This window comes from Cherax quadricarinatus, chromosome 9, assembly GCF_038502225.1.
Source record: "Cherax quadricarinatus isolate ZL_2023a chromosome 9, ASM3850222v1, whole genome shotgun sequence".
NCBI classification, from domain to species: Eukaryota; Metazoa; Arthropoda; class Malacostraca; order Decapoda; family Parastacidae; genus Cherax; species Cherax quadricarinatus.
This window is the reverse complement of record NC_091300.1, coordinates 20,666,570-20,693,721: the sequence shown is the minus strand read 5'-3', so window position 1 is coordinate 20,693,721 and position 27,152 is coordinate 20,666,570. Positions and strand designations below refer to the sequence as shown.

General features: G+C 50.8%; 1 protein-coding gene across 2 annotated transcripts in view; it reads right to left on the bottom strand.

The window, feature by feature from the left end:
- Window positions 1-27,152, bottom strand: part of LOC128686110 (uncharacterized) — a 321,836-nt gene that overhangs the window by 294,083 nt on the left and 601 nt on the right. The window contains exon 2 of one of the 2 annotated variants that reach the window (XM_070083299.1): window positions 20,176-26,088. In XM_070083299.1, coding sequence (XP_069939400.1) covers window positions 20,176-25,515 — 5,340 coding nt within the window. In that variant the 5' untranslated portion in view covers window positions 25,516-26,088. Of the gene's footprint in view, window positions 1-20,175; window positions 27,129-27,152 lie in introns of both variants that reach the window. The other variant, XM_070083298.1, reaches the window with a different exon arrangement.

Here is a 27,152-nt window from a genome sequence, read left to right as displayed (position 1 = left end):
CATCCCAGTATCACAGGAGACAGTATATCCCAGTATCCCAGGAGACAGTGTATCCCAGTATCCCAGGAGACAGTGTATCTCAGTATCACAGGAGACAGTGTCTCTCAGTATCGCAGGAGACAGTATATCCCAGTATCCCTGGAGACAGTGTATCCCAATATCACAGGAGACAGTATATCCCAGTATCCAAGGAGACAGTGTATCCCAGTATCCCAGGAGACAGTGCCTCCCAGTATCACAGGAGACAGTGTCTCCCAGTATCACAGGAGACAGTATATCCCAGTATCCCAGGAGACAGTGCATGCCAGTATCACAGGAGACAGTGACTCCCAGTATCCCAGGAGACAGTATATCCCAGTATCCCAGGAGACAATGTATCCCAGTATCACAGGAGACAGTGACTCCCAGTATCCCAGGAGACAGTATATCCCAGTATCACAGGAGACAGTGTCTCCCAGTATCACAGGAGACAGTGTCTCCAAGTATCACAGGGTCAGTGTCTCCCAGTATCACAGGAGACAGTGTCTCCCAGTATCACAGAAGACAATGACTCCCAGTATCACAGGAGACAGTGTCTCCCAGTATCACAGGAGACAGTGTCTCCCAGTATCACAGGAGACAGTGTCTCCCAGTATCACAGGAGAGTCTTCTGGAATGCTGGGACCCTCACTCACAACCCAGGGACCCTCATTCACAACCCAGGGACCATCACTCACAACTCAGGAACCCTCACTTACAACTCAGGGACCCTCACTCACTACCCAGGGACCCTCACTTACAAAACAAGGGCCCTCACTTATAACTCAGGGACCCTCACTCACAACCCAGGGACCCCTCACTTACAACCCAGGAACCCTCACTCACAACCCAGGGACCCTCACTCACAACCCAGGGACCCTCACTCACAACCCAGGGACCCTCACTTACAACCCAGAGACCCTCACTTACAACCCAGGGACCCTCACTTACAACCCAGGGACCCTCACTCACAACCCAGGGACCCTCACTTACAATCCAGTGACCCTCACTTACAACCCAGGGAACCCATCACTCACAACCCAGGAAACCGTCACTCACAACCCAGGGACGTACACAACCCAGGGACCCTCACTCACAACCCAGGGACCCTCACTTACAAAAGAAGGGCCCTCACTTATAACTCAGGAACTCTCACTTACAACCCAGGGATCCTCACTCACAACCAAGGGACCCTCACTTACAACCCAGGGACCCTCACTTACAACCCAGGGACCCCTCACTCACAACCCAGGGACCCTCACTCACAACCCAGGGACCCCTCACTTACAACCCAGGAACCCTCACTCACAACCCAGGGACCCTCACTCACAACCCAGGGACCCTCACTCACAACCCAGAGACCCTCACTTACAACCCAGAGACCCTCACTTACAACCCAGGGACCCTCACTTACAACCCAGGGACCCTCACTCACAACCCAGGGACCCTCACTTACAATCCAGTGACCCTCACTTACAACCCAGGGAACCCATCACTCACAAGCCAGGAAACCGTCACTCACAACCCAGGGACGTACACAACTCGGGGACCCATCACTCAATCCAGGGAACCCTCACTCACAACCTAGGAAACCCTCACTCACAACCCAAGAAACCCTCATTCACAATTCAAGGACCCTCACTTACAACCCAGGGACCCCTCACTCACAGCCCAGGAAATTCTCACTCACAGCCCAGGGACCCTCACTCACAACCCAGGGAACCCTCACCCACAATTCAGGAACCCCTCACTCACAACCCAGGGACCCTCACTCACAACCCAGGGACCCTCACTTACAACCCAGAGACCCTCACTTACAAACCAGGGACCCTCACTTACAACCCAGGGACCCTCACTCACAACCCAGGGACCCTCACTTACAATCCAGTGACCCTCACTTACAACCCAGGGAACCCATCACTCACAACCCAGGAAACCGTCACTCACAACCCAGGGACGTACGCAACTCAGGGACCCATCACTCAATCCAGGGAACCCTCACTCACAACCTAGGAAATCCTCACTCACAACCCAAGAAACCCTCATTCACAATTCAGGGACCCTCACTCACAACCCAGGGACCCCTCACTCACAGCCCAGGAAACCCTCACTCACAACCAGGGACCCTCACTCACAACCCAGGGAACCCTCACCCACAACTCAGGAACCCCTCACTCACAACCCAGGGACCTACACAACCCAGGGACCCTCACTCACAACTCAGGGACCCTCACTCACAGCCCAGGAAACCCTCACTCACAACCAGGGACCCTCACTCACAACCCAGGGAACCCTCACCCACAACTCAGGAACCCCTCACTCACAACCCTGGGACCTACACAACCCAGGGACCTACACAACCCAGGGACCTACACAACCCCTGGCTGCCTTCAAGAGAGAGCTGGACAGATACCTAAAGTCAGTGCCGGATCAGCCGGGCTGTGGCTCGTACGTTGGACTGCGTGCGGCCAGCAGTAACAGCCTAGTTGATCAGGCCCTGATCCATCGGGAGGCCTGGTCATGGACCGGGCCGCGGGGGCGTTGATCCCCGGAATAACCTCCAGGTAACCTCCAGGTAACCCAGGGACCTACACAACCCAGGGACCTACACAACGCAGGGACCTACACAACCCAGGGACCTACACAACCCAGGGACCCCTCACTCACAGCCCAGAAAACCCTCACTCACAACCCAGGGACCCTCACAACCCAGGGAACCCTCACCCATAACTCAGGAACCCCTCACTCACAACCCAGGGACCTACACAACCCAGGAACCAACACAACCCAGGGACCTACACAACCCAGGGACCAACACAACCCAGGGACTGCCCACACTAGACATGAATGGTAGTATTCAAAGCGAACCCACATTCATTACCCGGTCTCAAGACCACTGGCCAGAACTCCCAAGTGGGACTTCACATCCGGCATACCCTCTTCTGTTAGCATACCCATCTATATCCCTCACATCCGGCATACCCTCTTCTGTTAGCATACCCATCTATATCCCTCACATCCGGCATACCCTCTTCTGTTAGCATACCCATCTACATCCCTCACATCCGGCATACCCTCTTCTGTTAGCATACCCATCTATATCTCTCCTCCCTTCATCTAGGTCGCCCAAATAAAACTAACACGTGACTCAACACATGCAAATTCTCTGCTGCCCATCAGCAAGCCAAGCCAAGCCAAGCCAAGCCAAGCCAAGCCAAGCCAAGCCAAGCCAAGCCAAGCCAAGCCAAGCCAAGCCTCCACTTTACAAGAGAACCCTCGCTTCTCCCATCCCTCTGTTCGAAACACCCAACCAAAAAAAACAAATATGTTTTAACATTGGATGTAACAATTTTATTAAGGATAACACAGTAGAAAACCCCATTATGGCGTCAGCTGGCTAGTGTTAAGTGGAATTATCTTGCGCGAGGGATCAACTAGTTAGTGTTATCTTAAGATCACTCGCACACACACACACACACACACACACACACACACACACACACACACACACACACACACACACACACACACACACACACACGCGCGCGCGCGCGCGCGCGCTGCTGTGATCACGTCTCATATACATTGTTCTCAAGATTAACCAAGAGATATACTCTTTCATATATCACTTAAAAGTGTGTTGGAGAGGATGATTCTCATGGCTAGAAGGTCAGACGGGAGAGAAGACAGACTACAGGTAATACATACGCTGATATTTCTGTTTTCTTCTGCGACCAACAACTACTGACCAAAACGCAGGTATCTATCTATCTGTCTACTGCTAGATGACCGGGAATAGCAGGTGTTATTAGGCTTAGTAGCGTGTAACAATGAACACAAGAGCTGCAGGTGTTAGCAGGCTTGGCTAACACCTGCAGCTAACACCAAGCAGTAGAACGCTCTACTGTGCTACAAGTCACGGCTCCTCCCTGAGCAAGACGTCAACAGAGAAACAACACTGTGTGATAAACAAAGAGTACTTAAAGTTTGGAAAGGCTGTAAACACAGGCACAACAAGATGTGTAACAAGAACAAGAATGACGACAAAGGGAGAAGATTATAGATCAAGGAAAACCAATCATACGAGTGGTGAAAGAGACGCTGGAAGAGCAGGAAGACTGACGGAGGCAGCAGCAGGCAACACCAGGGTCAGCAGGCAACACCAGGATTAGCAGACAATACCAGGGTCAGCAGACAATACCAGGGTTAGCAGACAATACCAGGGTCAACAGACAATACCAGGGTCAGCAGACAATACTAGGGTCAGCAGACAATACCAGGGTCAGCAAGCAACTCTAGTATCAGCAAGCAACACCAGGGTCAGCAGACAACACCAGGGTTAGCAAGCATACAATACCAGGGTCAGCAGACAATACCAGGGTCAGCAGGCAACATCAGGGTCAGCAGACAACACTAGGGTCAGCAGTAAACACCCGTGTCAATAGCCAATACCAGGGTCAGCAGGCAACACCAGGGTCAGCAGACAATATCAGGATCAGCAGGCAACACCAGGGTCAGCAGACAATACCAGGGTCAGCAGGCAACACCAGGGTAAGCAGACACTATCAGGGTCAGCACGAAATACCAGAGTCAGCAAGCAACACCAGGGTCAGCAAACAATACCAGGGTCAGCAGGCATCATCAGGGTCAGCAGACAATACCAGGGTCAGCAGACAATACCAGGGTCAGCAGATAATACCAGGGTCAGCAGACAATACCAGGGTCAGTCAACAGGCAACACTAGTATTAGCAAGCAACACCAGGGTAAGCAGACAACACCAGGGTCAGCAAGCAACACCAAGGTCAGCATACAATACTAGGGTCCGCAGACAATACCAGGGTCAGCAGGCAACACCAGGGTCAGCAGACAATACCAGGGTCAGCAGGCAACACCAGGGTCAGCAAACAACACCAGGGTCAGCAAACAACACCAGGGTCAGCAAGCAACACCAGGGTCAGCAAGCAACACCAGGGTCAGCAAGCAACACCAGGGTCAGCAAGCAACACCAGGGTCAGCAAGCAACACCAGGGACAGCAAGCAACACCAGGGTCAGCAAGCAACACCAGGGTCAGCAAGCAACACCAGGGTCAGCAAGCAACACCAGGGTCAGCAAGCAATACCAGGGTCAGCAAGCAACACCAGGGTCAGCAAGCAACACCAGGGTCAGCAAGCAACACCAGGGTCAGCAAAAAACACCAGGGCCAGCAAACAACACCAGGGTCAGCAAGCAACACCAGGGTCAGCAAGCAACACCAGGGCCAGCAAACAACACCAGGGTCAGCAAGCAACACCAGGGTCAGCAAGCAACACCAGGGTCAGCAAGCAACACCAGGGTCAGCAAGCAACACCAGGGTCAGCAAACACCAGGGTCATCAAGCAACACCAGGGTCAGCAAGCAACACCAGAGTCAGCAAGCAACACCAGGGTCAGCAAGCAACACCAGGGTCAGCAAGCAACACCAGGGTCAGCAAGCAATACCAGGGTCAGCAGGCAACACCAGGGTCAGCAAGCAACACCAGGATCAGCAACCAACACCAGGGTTAGCAAGCAACATCAGGGTCAGCAAGCAACACCAGGGTCAGCAAGCAACACCAGGGTCAGCAAGCAACACCAGGGTCAGCAAGCAATACCAGGGTAAGCAGGCAACACCAGGGTCAGCAAGCAACACCAGGGTCAGCAAGCAACACCAGGGTCAGCAAACAACACCAGGGTCATCAAGCAACACCAGGGTCAGCAAGCAACACCAGGGTCAGCAAGCAACACCAGGGTCAGCAAGCAACACCAGGGTCAGCAAGCAACACCAGGGTCAGCAAGCAACACCAGGGTCAGCAATGAACACCAGGGTCAGCAAGCAACACCAGGGTCAGCAAGCAACACCAGGGTCGGCAAGCAACACCAGGGTCAGCAAGCAACACCAGGGTCAGCAAGCAACACCAGGGTCAGCAAGCAATACCAGGGTCAGCAGGCAACACCAGGGACAGCAAGCAACACCAGGGTCAGCAAGCAACACCAGGGTCAGCAAGCAACACCAGGGTCAGCAAGCAACACCAGGGTCAGCAAGCAACACCAGGGTCAGCAAGCAACACCAGGGTCACCAAGCAACACCAGGGCCACCAAGCAACACCAGGGTCAGCAAGCAACACCAGGGTCAGCAAGCAACACCAGGGTCAGCAAGCAACACCAGGGTCAGCAAGCAACACCAGGGTCAGCAAGCAACACCAGGGTCAGCAAGCAACACCAGGGTCAGCAAGCAACACCAGGGTCAGAAAGCAACACCAGGGTCAGCAAGCAATACCAGGGTCAGCAGGCAACACCTGGGTCAGCAAGCAACACCAGGGTCATCAAGCAACACCAGGGTCAGCAAGCAACACCAGGGTCAGCAAGAAACACCAGGGTCAGCAAGCAACACCAGGGTCAGCAAGCAACACCAGGATCAGCAGGCAATACCAGGGTCAGCAGGCAACACCTGGGTCAGCAAGCAACACCAGGGTCAGCAAGCAACACCAGGGTCAGCAGGCAACACCAGGGTCAGCAAGCAACACCAGGGTCAGCAAGCAACACCAGGGTCAGCAAGCAACACCAGGGTCAGCAAGCAACACCAGGGTCACCAAGCAACACCAGGGTCAGCAAGCAACACCAGGGTCAGCAAGCAACACCAGGGTCAGCAAGCAACACCAGGGTCAGCAAGCAACACCATGGTCAGCAAGCAACACCAGGGTCAGCAAGCAACACCAGGGTCAGCAAGCAACACCAGGGTCAGCAAGCAACACCAGGGTCAGCAAGCAACACCAGGGTCAGCAAGCAATACCAGGGTCAGCAGGCAACACCTGGGTCAGCAAGCAACACCAGGGTCAGCAAGCAACACCAGGGTCAGCAAGCAACACCAGGGTCAGCAGGCAATACCAGGGTCAGCAGGCAACACCTGGGTCAGCAAGCAACACCAGGGTCAGCAAGCAACACCAGGGTCAGCAGGCAACACCAGGGTCAGCAAGCAACACCAGGGTCAGCAAGCAACACCAGGGTCAGCAAGCAACACCAATGTCAGCAAGCAACACCAGGGTCAGCAAGCAACACCAGGGTCAGCAAGCAACACCAGGGTCAGCAAGCAACACCAGGGTCGGCAAGCAACACCAGGGTCAGCAGGCAACACCTGGGTCAGCAAGCAACACCAGGGTCAGCAAGCAACACCAGGGTCAGCAAGCAACACCAGGGTCAGCAAGCAACACCAGGGTCAGCAAGCAACACCAGGGTCAGCAAGCAACACCAGGGTCAGCAAGCAACACCAGGGTCAGCAAGCAACACCAGGGTCAGCAAGCAACACCAGGGTCAGCAAGCAACACCAGAGTCAGCAAGCAACACCAGGGTCAGCAAGCAACACCAGGGTCAGCAAGCAACACCAGGGTCAGCAAGCAACACCAGGGTCAGCAAGCAACACCAGGGTCAGCAAGCAACACCAGGGTCAGCAAGCAACACCAGAGTCAGCAAGCAACACCAGGGTCAGCAAGCAACACCAGGGTCGGCAAGCAATATCAGGGTCAGCAAGCAACACCAGGGTCAGCAAGCAACACCAGGGACAGCAAGCAACACCAGGGTCAGCAAGCAACACCAGGGTCAGCAAGCAACACCAGGGTCAGCAAGCAACACCAGGGTCAGCAAGCAACACCAGGGTCAGCAAGCAACACCAGGGACAGCAAGCAACACCAGGGTCAGCAAGCAACACCAGGGTCAGCAAGCAACACCAGGGTCAGCAAGCAACACCAGGGTCAGCAAGCAACACCAGGGTCAGCAAGCAACACCAGAGTCAGCAAGCAACACCAGGGTCAGCAAGCAACACCAGGGTCAGCAAGCAACAGATACCTGGGTGCTAGTGTACTGTTGAGAGTAGCCTCCTGCCAGGTGACAGTATATCACAGACTAGGATTTGAAGAAGAAAAATCTGCAGTAGGCCGACGCCGCTTCGGCCTCCATATATCAAAACTCCTGGGTGGTTAACTGGCCATAGAATTTAAAGTAATTTGAACCTGCATTGTGTTCCAGAACTGCAGTGTAATACACTCACCTATCCACTCCACTACTCTGAATTACAATGAAAGTTGATAATGAATCGTGTGTTTACATCTGAGCGGGAACTCTGCAGAGTCTTCAGAGAGGATGCCCGCCAGGCAGCTCGTGAAGGGCTCTTGATCCCAGCTACTGGAGCTGCCCTCGCCTTCCTGGGATACAACTCGACAGTCTCCAAGCCTTGTATGACAAGCGATTAGCGCTGCTTAGCACTGATAATGATATTAATAATATAACAATAATAGTAATAATAATCATAATAAAACAATAAAATGGTAATAAAATAATAATAATAATAATAATAATAATAATAATAATAATAATAATAATAATAATAATTATAATAGAAATAATAATAAAAGTAATTATAATAATATAATAGTAATAAAATAATAATAATTAAAAATTAATAATAATAATATTTAATAACAACAATAATATTTAATAATAATAATTGTAATTATAATAATAACTGGAAAGCAGAGTTTTCCTCAGAGATATCAAGATGGTCCATAATGAGAAACATAGACTGTGCTTGAAGTACTCTCTATGTGACCTACCTATGTTGGTCAGATGTGTTATGTAGGGAGTGTACGTGGCAAGCAGTGCGAGTCTACAGAAGGTTGAGAGAGGATGTCTGCATTATGATCAACCTAACATAACAGCAACATGATGTGCAGGAGACTGGTATAGTGTGGCCACGTCTTGCGGGGGTCGAGTCTCAGCTCCTGGCCCCGCCTCTTCAACTGGCCGCTACCCGGTCATTTTTCCCGCTCCGTGAACTTTATCATACCTCTTCTTAAAGCTATGTATGGAACCTGCCTCCACTACATCACTATCCAGGCTATTCCACTTCTTGACAACTCTGTGACTGAAGAAATACTTCCCAACAACCCTGTGGTACATCTGAGTCTTCAACTTCCAACTGTGACCCCTTGTTGCTGTGTGTGTACTCACCTAGTTGAGGTTGCAGGGGTCGAGTCCGAGCTCCTGGCCCAGCTTCTTCACTGATCGCTACTAGGTCACTCTCCCTGAACCGTGAGCTTTATCATACCTCTGTATGTGTGTGTGTGTGTGTGTGTGTGTGTGTGTGTGTGTGTGTGTGTGTGTTTGGTGCCGAATAGGTAAAACTTGCGATTTTGGCTTAAATATCAATGCTCTTCTTGCCGAATAAGGCAAGCGAAAGTTTGTCTGCAATAATTTCGCAAAAATCATTCTGAACCTAATGGGTGAGCTACTCAAGTCCCAGTATGACTCGGTTTTTAGCAAGCCGCTAGCCAGACTGAGAGTCGAAGATCTAAATGACTTTTTTTTTATGAGAGAGGCAGAATCTGGCAGACTCGAACCTATCTGATATTACCGTGACGCCAAACGACTTCGAAAAGGCGATAAATGATATGCCGATGTACTCTGCCCCAGGCCCTGACTCATGGAAGTCCATGTTCATCAAGAACTGCAAGAAGCTCCTATCATGCGCTTTTAACATTCTATGGAGAGGGAACTTTGACACAGGGGTCGTCCCACAGCTGCTAAAACCAACAGACATAGCTCCACTCCACAAAGGGGACAGTAAAGCAGTAACAAAGAACTAAAGACCGATAGCACTAACGTCCCATATCATAAAAATCTTTGAAAGGGTTCTAAAAAGCAAGATTGCCACCCACCTAGATTCCCATTAGTTACACAACCCAGGGCAACATGGGTTTAGAATAGGTCGCTCCTGTCTGTCCCAACTACTGGACCACTATGACAAGGTCCTGGATGCTCTAGAAGACAAACAAAACGCAGATGTAGTATACACAGACTTTGCAAAAGCCTTCGACAAGTGTGACCATGGTGTAATAGCGCACAAAATGCGTGATAAAGGAATAACAGGGAAAAGTTGGTAGGTGGATCTATAATTTCCAAACAAATAGAACAAAAGAGTAGTAGTAAACAGAGTCAAGTCTGAGGCGGCTTCGGTGAAAAGCTCTGTTCCACAAGGCACAGTACTCGCTCCCATCTTGTTCATCGTCCTCATATCTGACATAGACAAAGATGTACACCACAGCATCATGTCTTCCTTTGCAGATGACACCCTAATTTGCATGACAGTGTCCTCCACTGAAGACACTTCAAGACTCCAGGCGGACACCAAATCTTTAAATGGACCGCAAACAACAATATGAAGTTCAATGATGAGAAATTTCAATTACCCCAATATGGAAAACGTGAGGAAATTAAAAACTACATCGAAGTATAAAACAAATTCCAACCACACAATAGAGCGAAAAACTAACGTAAAATACCTGAGAGTGATCAAGTCAGAAGATCTCACCTTCAAAGACCATAACATTGTTTAAATCGCATCTGCTAGAAAAATGACGGGATGGATAATAAGAACCTTCAAAACTAGGGGTGCAAAGCCCATGATGACACTCTTCAGGTCGCTTGTTCTATCTAGGTTGGAATATTGCTGCACACTAACAGCACTTTTCAAGGCGGGAGAGATACATGATTATATACACTTGTAAAATTCTAGAGGGATTAGTACAAACTTGCACAAGAAAATCACTCCCTATGAAAGCAAAAGACTCTGCAGACGATGCAACATCCCCAAAATGAAATGCAGGGGTGCCACTAGCACGATAAGACACAACACAGTAAGTGTCAGGGGCCCAAGACTGTTCAACTGCCTCCCAACGTACATAAGGGGGATTACCAATAGACCCCTGGCTGTTTTCAAGAAGGCACTGGACAGGCACCTAAAGTCAGTACCTGACCAGCCGGGCTGTGGTTCTTGCGTCGGGTTGTGTGCGGCCAGCAGTAACAGTCTGGTTGATCAGGCCCTCATCCACCATGAGGCCTGGCCACAGACCGGGCCGCGGGGGCGTTGACCCCCGAAACCCTCTCCAGGTATATTCCAATATTATTAAATTATTGTAAACTTATCTAAAATATATTTAGTTGGATTAGGTTAAATAACATTGCGCTTGTTATAATAAGGTTAGGTCAGTTTTCTAAGGTTCTTTTGGTACAAAATTATTAATTTTTACATTAACATAAATGAAAAATATATATCTTTAAACGTATAAGAGAAAATTTTAGAAAGGACTTAATTTTGAATGAGTTGTTGCTAATTGACCAATTTTACCTATTCGGCACGATATATTCGGCACGGGATGGAAGAACTACTTTTGTGGTTCAAGTGATAACTCCCGAGACTACAGTGATAACTCATGAGGCTGCAGTGATAACCCCCTGAGACTACAGTGATAACCCCCTAAGACTACAGTGATAACTCCTGAGGCTGCAGTGATAACCCACTGAGGCTACAGTGATAACCCCCCTGAAGCTGCAGTGATAACCCACTGAGACTACAGTGATAACTCCCATGAGGCTGCAGTGATAACCCACTGAGGCTACAGTGATAACTCCCATGAGGCTGCAGTGATAACCCACTGAGGCTGCAGTGATAACTCCCATGAGGCTGCAGTGATAACTCCTGAGGCTGCAGTGATAACCCACTGAGGCTGCAGTGATAACCCACTGAGGCTGCAGTGATAACCCACTGAGGCTGCAGTGATAACCCACTGAGGCTGCAGTGATAACCCACTGAGGCTGCAGTGATAACCCACTGAGGCTGCAGTGATAACCCCCCCTGAAGCTGCAGTGATAACCCCCCTGAAGCTGCAGTGATAACCCCCCTGAAGCTGCAGTGATAACCCCCTGCGACTGCAGTGATAACCCCCCTGAAGCTGCAGTGATAACCCCCCTGAAGCTGCAGTGATAACCCCCTGAGGCTGCAGTGATAACCCCCCTGAAGCTGCAGTGATAACCCCCCTGAAGCTGCAGTGATAACCCACTGAGCCTGCAGTGATAACCCCCCTGAAGCTGCAGTGATAACCCCCTGAAGCTGCAGTGATAACCCCCTGCGACTGCAGTGATAACCCCCAGATGTTGCAGTGATAACTCCTGAGGCTGCAGTGATAACCCCTTGATGTTGCAGTGATAACCCTTGAGGTTGCAGTGATAACCCTAAGGCTGCAGTGATAACCCCATGAGGCTGCAGTGATAACCCCCTGAGACTCCAGTAATAACCTCCTGAGACTGCAGTGATAACCCCCTGAGGCTGCAGTGATAACTCCTGAGGCTGCAGTAATAACCCCTGAGGCTGCAGTGATAACCCCGTGAGGCTGCAGTGATAACCCCATGAGGCTGCAGTGATAACTCCTGAGGCTGCAGTAATAACCCCTGAGGCTGCAGTGATAACCCCCTGAGACTGCAGTGATAACCCCGTGAGGCTGCAGTGATAACCCCCTGAGGCTGCAGTAATAACCCCTGAGGTTGCAGTGATAACCCCCTGAGGCTGCAGTAATAACCCCTGAGGCTGCAGTGATAACCCCCTGAGGATGCAGTGATAACCCCCTGAGGCTGCAGTAATAACCCCTGAGGCTGCAGCGATAACCCCCTGAGGCTGCGGTAATAACCCCTGAGGCTGCAGTGATAACCCCGTGAGGCTGCAGTAATAACCCCTGAGGCTGCAGTGATAACCCCCTGAGGCTGCAGTAATAACCCCTGAGGCTGCAGTGATAACCCCCTGAGGCTGCAGTAATAACCCCTGAGGCTGCAGTGATAACCCCCTGAGGCTGCAGTAATAACCCCTGAGGTTGCAGTGATAACCCCCTGAGGCTGCAGTAATAACCCCTGAGGCTGCAGCGATAACCCCCTGAGGCTGCGGTAATAACCCCTGAGGCTGCAGTGATAACCCCGTGAGGCTGCAGTAATAACCCCTGAGGCTGCAGTGATAACCCCCTGAGGCTGCAGTAATAACCCCTGAGGCTGCAGTGATAACCCCCTGAGGCTGCAGTAATAACCCCTGAGGCTGCAGTGATAACCCCCTGAGGCTGCAGTAATAACCCCTGAGGTTGCAGTGATAACCCCCTGAGGATGCAGTGATAACCCTGGGGAGATCACGCCACGGGGGAAGATTATGACTGCTCTAGTAACACGGAAAACGGAGTGAGCTTGTATTCTGAGAAAACAAATTAACATTCAGTGAGGAGGAAATGATGCTTATGGAACACACTAAATGACGAGAACTCTCCATTAAGAAACCAGCTATATTACCAAGAACTATTTAAGAGCTGGAAACTCTTTATAAAATAATTTATAGACGATTTGCTGCAAAAGCATCATCGGGGATAAGATACAAACACGACCGTAATGTGGAAGGCTAGGATATACAGGAAGTCCTCGCTTAACGTCGTCGATAGGTTCTTGGAAACTGCGACTTTAAGCGAAATGATGTATAACGAAACCAATTTTACCAGAGGCTAATTGATATAAACAAGAGTTAAATTCCTACATGAAGGGAGAGCTGAAGACGCCATGACTATGGAGTATGTCGCTCTGAGGTGCTATAAAGTCGTATATTGTTGACATTTTTATTACATTAGGTATCACGTGTTTTTTCAGACTTATATATGAAACACGCTACATATCTTTAAAACCGAATAAAAACAGTTATAAGGGAGGAAATTGACATAAGCGAACATGGAGCTACGCCGATGCATGTCCTCCATCCATATATTTAAGTCATTCCATATTTTCCAGCCCTGACCGAGAATTTTCTTTTTCTCATCAACGTTATAACGAAACGACGCTGAACAAAACGAACTTAAGTGAGGACTTCCTGTTTATTAATCTTTCACAATACTGATATGTTGGTAAGATTCTTGTGCGACACTCTGGGATCTTACACAAAAATAACCCGCACATAGAAAAGAGGAGCTTACGACGACGTTTCGGGATCTTGACTGGTCGGAACGTTTCACCTGAACAACAGACTTCTTCAGTCAATGAAGTGTGTTATTCACCGGGATAGGTAGGGTAGGGCAGAGGAAGTTCAGGTGGTTTTTACTGAAAAATCCCATAACTGCGTGTAGAGAGAGATAACATAGCAGGCTTCTACCTAATGTGTAATTATAATACCAACCGTGAACCAATAACCAGTGAACCAGTGACCATTGACCAGTGACCCAGTGACCAGTGAACCAGTGACCAGTGAACCAGTGACCAGTGAACCAGTGACCAGTGAACCAATGACCAGTGACTAGTGAACCAGTGACCAATGAACCAGTGACATTGCCTCTCATAGCAGAGAAATCACTGACACTTCTAAATAGTCTAGATTTAGTTCGTGTGTATGACCAAGCATATAACAGAATTTTTTTTTACTGATATTTCAATATGGTTATGGCATACTGACAGTTTAAGTGGGTAAGTGTCAAGGATATGATGACTGCCTCTAGGAGGATCTCTCAAATTCTCTCACTAGCCTCCTACGTACGGGAAACACTTCAGTCCTTGAATATCAATGGTATACGATACCGACACGATGAAGCAATCAGTCACTATGCCCAATATAACCACCAGTTAAACGTTCGTAGGTTAGGTGGTTAATGGGAGTTTAAAGTCATTAAGGCTACATGTAACTGTTCACAACAATTCACAAATAATTTAATCCCTAAAGTATGGATTAAAATATACTTTCAGTATATATATACTGAGTCATGCACCTCTCGATACATTGAGACGTCAGAGACAAAGTATCCAGGAGCTCACAGACTCCAGGCGTACCAGAGAACACAAACGACGTTATGAAGCGAAGTCTTGCCAACTTCCGCCTCTCCGTTACGAATCAGAATGATTACAACGATGCGTACAGTTCGGGCAGTCCACACCAGTATGGTGGTGACTTCGAGCAAGTATCTAACAAGTCTGAAATATGCATGCGTGTGAAACAAATACTTGGGTCCGAATGCAGGAAGCTGTATAACGGGAGTGCATGTTGAATCGTCAACCAGTGTTTAAGACTACCCAGTACGACCCAGCCTTCTTGACAGCCACAGTAAGTACCCCTCACTCAGTAAGAACTTTAATATAGATAAATGGTTCAGAGAGCCGACAAGCTGTTAAATTAGACATATGTGCAACACTTGGGTATCTTTATTAAGGAAACGTTTCGCCAGACAGTGGCTTCATCAGTCCAATACAAAGAAGGATGGTGACGATCAGAAGGAGTTTGAGATAAACAGCCCTTCAGCCTGGAGTCGATGTAATCAAGATTGATAGACTGATTACATCTACTCCAGGCTGAGGGACTGATTACCTCAAACTCCTGATCTTCACCATCCTCCTTTGTATAGGACTGATGAAGCCAGTCTGGCGAAACGTTTCCTCAATAAAGATGTTCAAGTGTTGTACATGGTCTAATATATCAAGAACTTTAATAACACTCCTTATTAAACACAATTCACGTTCCAATACACCACTATAATTATCAGCTCTGCATTCCTCCGTTAATACAGACCCCAGACGTAGTCACCAGCAGACCCCAGACGTAGTCACTAGCAGACCTCAGCTGTAGTCACCAGCAGACCCCAGACAGTCACCAGCAGACCTCAGCTGTAGTCACCAGCAGACCCCAGACACAGTCACCAGCAGACCCCAGACGTAGTCACCAGCAGACCCCAGACGTAGTCACCAGCAGACCCCAGACGTAGTCACCAGCAGACCTCAGCTGTAGTCACCAGCAGACCTCAGCTGCAGTCACCAGCAGACCTCAGCTTTAGTCATCGGTAGACCCCTAACCGTAGTCACCAGAAGACCCCATCTGTAGTCAACAGCAGACCCCAGCTGAAGTCACTAACAGACCCCAGCTGTAGTCACCAGCAGACCACAGTTGTAGATACCACCAGATCCCAGCTGTAGTCACCAGCAGACCTCAGCTGTAGTCACCAGCAGACGCCAGACGTAGTCACAACCAGACCCCAGCTGTAGTCACCAGCAGACCTCAGCTGTAGTCACCAGCAGACCTCAACTGTAGTCACCAGCAGACCTCAGCTGTAGTCATCAGTAGACCCCATCTGTAGTCACCAGCAGACCCCAGCTGAAGTCACTAGCAGACCCCAACTGTAGTCACCAGCAGACCACAATTGTAGATACCGCCAGACCACAGCTGTAGTCACCAGCAGACCTCAGCTGTAGTCACCAGCTGACACTAGCTGTAGTCACAGCAGACCTCAGCTGTAATCACCTGCAGACTTCAGCTGTAGTCATCAGTAGACCCCATCTGTAGTCACCAGCAGACCCCAGCTGAAGTCACTAGCAGACCCCAACTGTAGTCACCAGCAGACCACAGTTGTAGATACCACCAGACCACAGCTGTAGTCACCAGCAGACCTCAGCTGTAGTCACCAGCAGACCCCAGATGTAGTCACAAGCAGTCTCAGACGTAGTCACCAGCAGACCTCAGCTGTAGTCACCAGCAGACCTCAGCTGTAGTCACCAGCAGACCCCAGACATAGTCACCAGCAGACTTCAGTTGTAGTCACCAGCAGGCCTCAGCTGTAGTCACTAGCAGACACTAGCTGTAGTCACCAGCAGACCTCAGCTGTAGTCACCAGCAGACCTCAGCAATAGTCACCAGCAGACACTAGCTGTAGTCACAGCAGACCTCAGCTATAATCACCAGCAGACCTCAGCTGTAGTCATCAGTAGACCCCTAACCGTAGTCACCAGCAGACCCAGCTGTAGTCACCAGCAGACCTCCAATTGCAGTCACCAGCAGACCCCCACCTGTAATCACCAGAAGACACCATCTGTAGTCACCAGCAGACCCCAGTTGTAGTCACCAGCAGACCCCAACTGTTGTCATCAGCAGACCCCAACTGTAGTCACCAGAAGACCTCAACTGTAGTCACCGGCAGACCCCCCCCCAGCTGTAGTCACCAGCAGACCCCTAACTGTAGTCACCAGTAGACCCCAGCTGTAGTCAACAGCAGGCTCCCAACTGTAGTCACCAGCAAACGCCAACTGTAGTCACCAGCAGACCCCCAGCTGTAGTCACCAGCAGACCCCAACTGTAGTTATCAGCAGACCCAAGCCATAGTCACTAGCAGATCCCAAGTGCAGTCACCAACAGACCCCAACTGTAGTCACCAGTAGATCTCAGCTGCAGTCACCAGCAGACCCCAGCTGCAGTCACCAGTAGACCCCAGCTGTAGTCACCAGCAGACCCCAGATGTAGTCAGTAGCAGACCCCAACTGTATTCACCAGCAAACCCCAGCTGCAGTCACCAGCAGACCCCAGCTGCAGTCACCAGCAGACCCCAGCTATAGTCACCAGCACACCCCAGCTGTAGTCACCAGCACACCCCAGCTGTAGTCACCTGCTCGTCCCAGCTGTAGTCACCAGCACACCCCAGCTGCAGTCACCAGCAGACCCCAGCTGCAGTCACCAGCAGACCCCAGCTATAGTCACCAGCACACCCCAGCTGTAGTCACCAGCACACCCCAGATGTAGTCACCAGCACACCCCAGCTGCAGTCACCAGCTCATCCCAGCTGTAGTCACCAGCACATCCCAGCTGTAGTCACCAGCACACCTCAGCTGTAGTCACCAGCTCATCCCAGCTGTAGTCACCAGCACATCCCAGCTGTAGTCACCAGCACATCCCAGCTGTAGACACCAGCACACCCCAGCTATAGTCACCAGCTCATCCCAGCTGTAGTCACCAGCACACCCCAGCTGCAGTCACCAACAGACCCCAGCTGCAGTCACCAGCTCATCCCAGCCGTAGTCACCAGCACACCCCAGCTGTAGTCACCAGCTCATCCCAGCTGTAGTCACCAGCACACCCCAGCTGTAGTCACCAGCACATCCCAGCTGTAGTGTGACCAGAAAGTCGAACACTATCATTCATTTAACAACATCATGTCTATTACGTCATTGTATTTCTCGTACCTGTCACTTGTTATCTGACGATAGATCCGGACGCATCGCCCCCGCGGCCAGGTCTCAGACTAGATCTATTAAATATGAAAAGAAATATTTCGGGACTGCTGATGGACCGGGCCAAGGGGGCGCTGACCCCACAGAATATCGTCCAGGTAAGTAGGGAAGTGAGTGTTGATTCTGTTAATCTGTAAGAGTTACCTGACATCCTGACATGTTGATGAGGTACGCTGTCAGTCCTGCCAGAGTGCAAAATGTTTAACAGGTTCCTCCTTCACATTCAAAGAGAGGGACATGAGTACATCCACTCTGGCCTGGGACCTTCTGGCCTGGGACCTTCTGGCCTGGGACCTTGATCACTTCACAAACAATTTCCTAGGACCGAAACGTCTTAATAAAATTGTGTTTTTCGCTTAAGATGTGTTGCTGTCTTACAGTGATAAAGTAGGAGGGAAGTAGAGTACATGAGTGCTTGATATATACCAACCTTCTCCCCGGTCTACTAATAGTAACAACATAAGAAAGAAGGAACACTGCAGCAGGCCTACTGGCCCATGCGGGGCAAGTCCATGTTAACCCCCATGTCTACCAATCTACTAACTTTCCATTTGGTCTACCATTCATATGGTAGGTAGACAGTAACCATCCACCTTGGATGGTTACTGTCTATCAACCTTCTATCTATTCTACCAGCTGATGTCTTATATATGCACGTAAGGTTCATGTGATTTTTCTTCATATCTGGAAGGTCTTTTATAAAATTTCCCTGTGCTTGACGGAGTCAGCCATTCAACCAATTAAAATTTCCCTGTGCTTGACGGAGTCAGCCATTCAACCAATTCAAATTTCCCTGTGCTTGACGGAGTCAGCCATTCAACCAATTCAAATTTCCCTGTGCTTGACGGAGTCAGCCATTCAACCAATTCAAATTTCCCTGTGCTTGACGGAGTCAGCCATTCAACCAATTCAAATTTCCCTGTGCTTGACGGAGTCAGCCATTCAACCAATTCAAATTTCCCTGTGCTTGACGGAGTCAGCCATTCAACCAATTCAAATTTCCCTGTGCTTGACGGAGTCAGCCATTCAACCAATTCAAATTTCCCTGTGCTTGACGGAGTCAGCCATTCAACCAATTCAAATTTCCCTGTGCTTGACGGAGTCAGCCATTCAACCAATTCAAATTTCCCTGTGCTTGACGGAGTCAGCCATTCAACCAATTCAAATTTCCCTGTGCTTGACGGAGTCAGCCATTCAACCAATTCAAATTTCCCTGTACTTGACGGAGTCAGCCATTCAACCAATTCAAATTTCCCTGTGCTTGACGGAGTCAGCCATTCAACCAATTCAAATTTCCCTGTACTTGACGGAGTCAGCCATTCAACCAATTAAAATTTCCCTGTGCTTGACGGAGTCAACCATTCAACCAATTAAAATTTCCCTGTGCTTGACGGAGTCAGCCATTCAACCAATTAAAATTTCCCTGTGCTTGACGGAGTCAACCATTCAACCAATTAAAATTTCCCTGTGCTTGACGGAGTCAGCCATTCAACCAATTAAAATTTCCCTGTGCTTGACGGAGTCAACCATTCAACCAATTAAAATTTCCCTGTGCTTGACGGAGTCAGCCATTCAACCAATTAAAATTTCCCTGTGCTTGACGGAGTCAACCATTCAACCAATTAAAATTTCCCTGTGCTTGACGGAGTCAGCCATTCAACCAATTAAAATTTCCCTGTGCTTGACGGAGTCAACCATTCAACCAATTAAAATTTCCCTGTGCTTGACGGAGTCAGCCATTCAACCAATTAAAATTTCCCTGTGCTTGACGGAGTCAACCATTCAACCAATTAAAATTTCCCTGTGCTTGACGGAGTCAGCCACCCAGCCGATCAGAAGTGAAATCAATACCTGGTTATTAATAAAATGATCAATGTGTTTATGTCATACTTTTAAACCAGACTGGTCAAACAAGCCGGGTCTTCTTATAAATATTTTTTGAGTCATACTTGTAATTTCATGAAAAATAACGTACACAAATTTTAACTTGGCGTCGAAACTAACTTAGCAACTTAGCCTCATTTTGTTAAACATTGCAAAATAGAACTTAATCTTATTTAGCCTAAGATCAACTTAAGTTTATTTAGTATTCAAAGGCTAATAAAAATATATTAAAGATTTTTTCTGAGTGATGTTCCAGCAAAATTTAATGTACTCGGCTTACTGGGCCAAAATGATAGTTGCCGATTAAGCAAGTGTTGGTTGTATACAAAGCACGACATATGCACTGGTTTACAAAGATGTGAAGATGCACTTACCCGGTGTCGCTTGTGGGAGTGTCTGTGATCTGAGGTGTGGCGGTGCTCGTGGGGTGTGGGGTGTCGCAGCTCTGTGACCCCTAGCTGTGGGGCTGGTGTCTGCTGATCTTGCTGCATCTGCTGTTGCTGCTGCTGCTGTTGTTGTGGTCGGCGCTGCTGGTGGTTCTGCTGTGCCAGGAGCCGTGCCGCTGCGGAATAATAATCCACTAACTCCTGCTCGTCCTCCGAGGTAAAGCCAGCCTCGCAATAGAGCTTAGATGGAGAGGAGGCCGTCCGCTGGTGGATGGGTACAATGGGAAGTGGGGAGAGTGTTCCCTCCCCATCACTCTCCCAAGCGGGCCCTACTGGGGAAGTAGCCCCGGGATCAGGTTCCTCGCTTTCCTTGCGGCCCATCGAATCTGAGGAATTAGCGTAGTTTATCCTGATGGCAGAGTCATCCAGAGAGCGGGAGGATGGGATGATGAGAGGCGGCCGCTCATCCACCATAACTGCCGGGGAGGCTGGCGAGGGCGGACGCGGGGAGCAACTCTTGGCGTCCCTCACCCGCAGGTAAGTGTCTTCTGACAAGTAAGAAGGACTTGACTTTGATTTATTCATTTCAGCTTCGAGCATGAGACCATACGGACCTCGTAGGGGCCTCTTGTAGTACCGCCGTGGCCCATGGGGACTCCGAGGAGCACTGCGCTCCCCAGAGTCGCTGTCCTGAAGGTAGGGTGTCGGGGAGGCATTCCTGGCAGGGGTGCGGCAGGGTGGGTAGTCGGAGCCATCGCTCTCGTGACCACTGAAGAGGACCTGGGGTGTGCTTACTCTCAAGGGCTCAAGGGGTAGCTGATCCCCACGCTCGTCTCGACCCTCAGAGTCCGTGGAGCCCTGAGATACTACTCCCTTGTTGGCGTGTCTCTCCGTGTCGCCGTGCGTGGCAGTGGTGCCCAGCTGGGGCTGACTTAGGAAAAGAAGAGCATCTGTGCTGCCCCGTCTCTCACAGCTGGGATCACTGTGATGCTTCTTTTTCCGCTCTGCTCGATCCATTGGACGGGTCTCAGTGATAAGGAGCAGTTGGCGTGTGTCAGGTGATTGGCTCTTCTCCTTCAAGTAGCTGTCAGCAAGGGAGAAGGAGCTACGCTGCTGTTCGTTGTTGTGTCGGTCTCCGAAGCCTCCCGAAGTGGCTAGACTCGGCAACCCATTACTATCTATGGAGGAATACCCAATGGAGTCGACGTGAGAACCCTTCCTCTGGGGAGGGAAGGTGAGAGATCTTTCATTATCGTCATGTGTCAACTTGAGACGACGACGTGAACCTGACCAGACAGGTACGTCCTCGCGAACAGCAGAATCCGGTACTAGGCCCTCTTCTGAGTGGTCTTGGCAAACACCCACACTGTCTTGGGACGAGGAGTCGGACGAGTCACGTTGTTCATGACTCTTGATCTCTTCTTCAAATATACCCTCATTGCTCATCTGCATGAGATACACACGCGAAGTCTCTCGCTCACCACTGTCACCGTCGGAGTCCTCACGTGGGAGGCGAGGCCGGGACCTAATCACCCTGCACTCGGAGGTGGCTCCCTCCCCACCCATGGTGTTTAGTCCACTCTCCCTTGCCCCAGATTTAATGACCAAACACTGTGACAGTCTCGGCTCCTTCTGCAGGACTTGACACTCAACCTGACGGTGATCTGAACATGGACTCACCCCCTCCCCACCCGCACCTTCGCTCTTAACTTTATTCTTTACTAATTCGCTACTAAATCTATTTTCCATATCAATGAGTGGGCCACTACTGCTAGGCAAAGACACTTGAGCTGGCGCACCAGCGAGGCGGTCCCCTGAGGTGCCTTCACGAAGTACAACTGCCAGTTCGGATGTCTGGCCTGGAGGAGCCAGTCCCCCAGGGTTAGGTGTCTCCCCTCCCGGGGGAGTATCACCAGCCTCACCCTCATCGAGTTCCTTCCTGTCCACTGTTGGAGTAATAGTCTCACTGCTGCCTCTACTCACCTCGTGATTATTAGATCTTCCTGCTGCTACTCCTGCTGTAGTAGTAGTAGTAGTAGTAGTGGTAGTAGTAGTAGTAGTAGTAGTAGTAGTAGTAGTAGTAGTAGTAGTAGTAGTAGTAGTAGTAGTAGTAGTAGTAGCAGCAGCAGCATCAGCAGTCTTCTGCCCAGAGGCATTCACCATTAATACCTCCCTCTCAATTTTCAAGTCCATGCCCTCGTGATCGATTAGTTTGTGGTGTTCCTGAGTTGGTATGACTTTGTGCACTCTCTGCGCATCCGGCACTTCATCACCAAGAGTAAACACTACTTTTCGTGGCTCCCTATTCGCACACTCTAATGCTACACAGGAACGTCTCTGAGCATCACTTTCTACACTCCCTTTGTCTGTATTGGATTGAAAATTAGTGGATAATTCGCCGCGCAATAAGTTGTCAACACACACTGTTGTGGGCTCGTCTTTGAGCCTCACCACTGTATCTCCTTCTGGATCTGCACTAATATTCTTGACTTCATCAGAGAAGCTTACTCTATTACATCTGTTATTCTCTTTATCTGCCTTTTCCCCCTTTTTATTAATATTTTCTACCTTTTCTTCTCTTACAGCAATGTGTTGTTCATCATGTCTATTATTTTTAATATTTATTTCATCTATGTTGTTTTCCATTTTCTTCGCATTATCATGAGTTGCTGGTTTGTCATCGGTAATCTTTCTTTCATGGGAAGGTTCTGCACCAGCTTCTCCATCGCCTTCTGTGACACCGGTTTCTCTTTTATTCACATCCTTGCCTCCGCCCTTTGTCCAGCCTGCATCCTTGGCTTCTCGTTCCATGTTACCTGCGTCTTTGACTTTTCTTTTCGTCTCCTCTGCGTCCCTGACGTCTCTTTCAGTCGCACCTGCATCCTTAACTCCACTTCCTGGGATAGACAAAGTGTCCAGAGCCTCCACTTTTTTGGTCAAGAGGTTGTCTCGGAGGCGAGCCAGACCTCCCTCACTACTCGTCAGTCCTGCCACTGACAATTCGCTCTCGGACTTGGATTTATTCTCCAGTTTTTCCGGCTGTGACAACCCCGACTTGGCACCAACGTTAGTCATGTCGCTGATGGAAACTGCGGTAGTGAGCGGCGGGTGTTGGTGGCTGGGCCCTCCTGCCGCAGCGCCACCTTCCTTAGTAACGACGGCAGGTTTGCGCTTCGGGAGTGTATTGGTACGCCAGTAGTCCTTACAGATGGTGTCGAGGCGGATGGCAGGTGGAGACTTGCTACTGCGCGGAAAAAAAGCCGCGTCCGACGCCACGTCCTGGGACACCGACGCCGTCCTGAAGGAGATGACTCTCGGCGGGATGAAAAGACGAGACTCAGGACGTGGCCGCGGAGGGAGTTTGGCAGCTCCCTCGTCGAACACGTCTTCCTCTTCCCGGCGCCCACTCGCAAGTAGATCCTTCTTGGGGTCCTTTGGGACGAGAGCCAATGACAGCCTAGAGGCTTCTGTGTTCTTGGCTGAGGGGAGTTGAGGAGGAAGACTGGGACTCTTCCCCAGCCACTGATGGCGAGGAAGGACGCTGCGGGTGTCATTGCTTCGCGTCTTGTTCTTGCCCCGCGGGGGAGCCCCCTCGCCCTCCTCCGAGCTGGCTGACACGCCCGTGTCCGGCGGGGGCGCAGAGTCAGCCCGAACCTTCTTGTCAGGTGACGGTGTTTTAAGCCTCTCTGTGCATTTCCGCAGCTCTTCCAGATGATTCTGTCGAGACCTGGGAGGGCGTGCTGGAGGGGGTCCACGCCCCCCTTCTTTCCTGCCGCCTCCCAGTCCGCCGGTAGGGGCGCCCAGTCGAAACCGGGCGAGTTGTTGAGAGTAGAGGTCCTGCTGGGAATCTAGCTGGTAATTCTGAGACCCCTGTGTTCTTCCTGCCCCGGGGTTAAGATCAAGTGATGTCACCGGCCGGGGCCCCTCATCTGAGGGGCCGGGAGCGCCCCCTGGGGCCCCCGCACCCACCTCCTCGTGCTCTCTGTGTCTGCGATAATCTAAGCCAGCATCAGATGGAAGCAGTGCGGCCCAACGGCGGTACAAATGATCAGGTATTTCTGGTCTTGGCCGGACAGTCCTGCGGGGGGCGGTGCGGGTGATGGCGGGGGGGGCGTCCTGGGAGGTCACTGGCGCCGGGGGGGCCACACGGTCCCCATGACCGCTGCCCCCCGAGGCTACAGTACCGCCGCCTCCGCAAGGAAACACTGTACACTGCACTGCACTGGCCTGGGCATTACTAGATATGGGTGGCGGCGGAGCACTGCACTGGTCACTGTCGAGGTGCGCACTGCCACTCTCCTCCGGGATGGCGGGGCGCGCCGGGCCCGGGTAGCTAAACATAGTGGCATGGCGGGGCAGCAGCTGCCGGGGGGAGCGCCCCGCCACACAACACGTATATTTAGCGGCGGGGGGAGGCAGGCCGCCTGCCCTCACCTCCTGCAGCAGTGCCCCGCCTCCTACAGCAGCACCCATACCCTCCCCGTCGTCAGCAGCGCAGGTGCCCAGGCTGAGGGTGTCCACTGCACGACGGCGGCACATGGGTGATGGTTCACCCTGGCCACCACTCCTGTCACCCTGGCTCTTATCACCCTGGGTCACCAGGATAGTGGCCTCACTTCTGAACGTGGCCACGTCAGCGGGGGCGATTAAGGGCGGCGCAGGGCGCGGACCGCCCCGCAGGGAGGGCCATCCGCCCGCCTCGGGTGGTGGGTGTGGAGATAATTTTAGCGGGTCAGTAAGAGAGAGAGCGTTGGTGTGGGCGCTCGCGCCATCTGTTGGCGCCACGCGCCACCTGCCACTCGCGCCGCTGTTATTATCACTGTTATTGTCACTGCCTTTATTATCAGCGGCATCTTCCACCTGCGTGGGTGCCACCCACGGGCGTGGAGACGCATTGAAGCTCCGTCTGACGCCATGTGGGCGTGGCGAGGCGGGAGGCAAGAGGGCAGTACAAGCGGGCACAGTGAGTGGGGCCCACCTGTTGTTGAGCAGCGAGTGGGCCTCCTTCAGGTGTAGGGGAGAGGGATCAGAGCCGCGGGGGGCGAGGTCACTTGTGGCACGCCCCCCACTACACTCTTGCCTATTGTCAATAAGTGTTTGATGATTGTAGGGGCCAGAGCCACTCCTGACCACCTTCCTCACCACTACCTCCTCCCCGGAGGGCCTACTAGGTGCGCCAAGGTCGCCCTCAGAGCATCGCCTGGCGGGCATGTTCTCGCTCGGAGGGCCCAGACGCACACCATAACGCACTGGCCCCACGCGGAACCCGGGCAGGGTTGCGCCCTTGTTGCGTGGGAGAGTGGTGGTCCCTCCTGCCCGGCTCTCCATCACCCTCCTCCTCCTCCTCCAGCGTCTTCCAGTCGCTTCCTGCGTGTCGTCACCCTCCGTCAGTGTGGCAGAGGTAAAGAGAGAACAAGGCGTGTGTTGCCGGCAGGGTGACGCCGCGTCACTCCACCAGCCATACTGGTAGAGGCGGCAACACTCAAGTGTGGGCCAGCGCCTTCCCTTAACTCTTCCTCACACAGTGTCCTCAACACTCGCACTCTCTCAAAGGGTCTTCTCATGGCCTGGTCCTCACCACACACATGGCATCCTGGACGGGAGATATGGAAACGGGGGTGTCCTGGACGCGGACACCACCAGCAGGGTGCTCTACCCCAGGGGACTGGGTCTTCCACATCTACATGCTGTATCCTGGCTTACCCTGATGTACAGTTTATCACCACTACCAATCTACAAGCTCTTTTCTGCTACAGCTGTACCTCTTGTCCATCTATTACATAGTGAGTGTTCACTTTCTATCTCTGCTCAAGTGGTTACCCAGATATGGACACATGAGAAGATTACATCAACATAGCAACATTGTGTCCTGCACTTTTCCGCCACAAACTTCATGAACACCTATGAGTGAGTCAGAGAGTATCAAGAAACAATTAACTGTAACACAAAGTGTATTAAATGACTTACAGGATAACAGGTGTGCGTGGTAATGATGTGTAAGATAATCGTGATATGCCTGACCCAACCGTCAGTGAGGCGCACCTCCGTGAACTCGAAATAAGTCTTGTATGTCAGTACAACCTCGACACTTCAACCACTGCTGCTGCTCCGAGTTAGTCGTCTTCAACGGCGGTCACTCAGGACTCTTGATCAACACTATTTCCACCAACACTTCCAAAACACTTATAGTACGAGGTTAAAGTAACCCAGACCCGACGCAGTAGAAACTCAGACAGGTGTTCTATCACAGGTGTTTAACAAGACCACCGGGGGTGTCATATGACTTGCGCTTCACGAGGGCCAGGTATCCTAGATGCACTAGCACTACTAGAATCCGGCTCTAGGCATCAGCAAATGCTTAGGCATCACTAGTTCTAGCACAATATCTAGCAGGTGTCGGGTGCAAGCAAGAGGGTCAGCGAGTGGCCCTGTGGACACCTTCACTATGGCTCACTACTTAACTGGCGCCGCTGCGGCTTGCTGGCCACACCTTGTGTCAATGGAGCACACTTAGCATCACTGGGCCACACCTTGTGGCACTAGAGCACACTTAGCATCACTGGGCCACACCTTGTGGCACTAGAGCACACTTAGCATCACTGGGCCACACCTTGTGGCACTAGAGCACACTCAGCATCACTGGGCCACACCTTGTGGCACTAGAGCACACTTAGCATCACTGGGCCACACCTTGTGGCACTAGAGCACACTCAGCATCACTGGGCTACACCTTGTGGCACTAGAGCACACTTAACAGCACTGGGCCATACCTTATGGCACTGGGCTACCCTTGTGGCACTAGGTCGCACATAATGGCACTGGTCACGTCACGTTATAATCTTTCAATTAGCACAACAACGAGTTTAATTCCTATATATCCCAATTTAAAGAATTCAACTTCATAATTTTATACATAATGATTTTCTAGTTATTAAACTATACTTTGAAGAGATAACACTAAATTA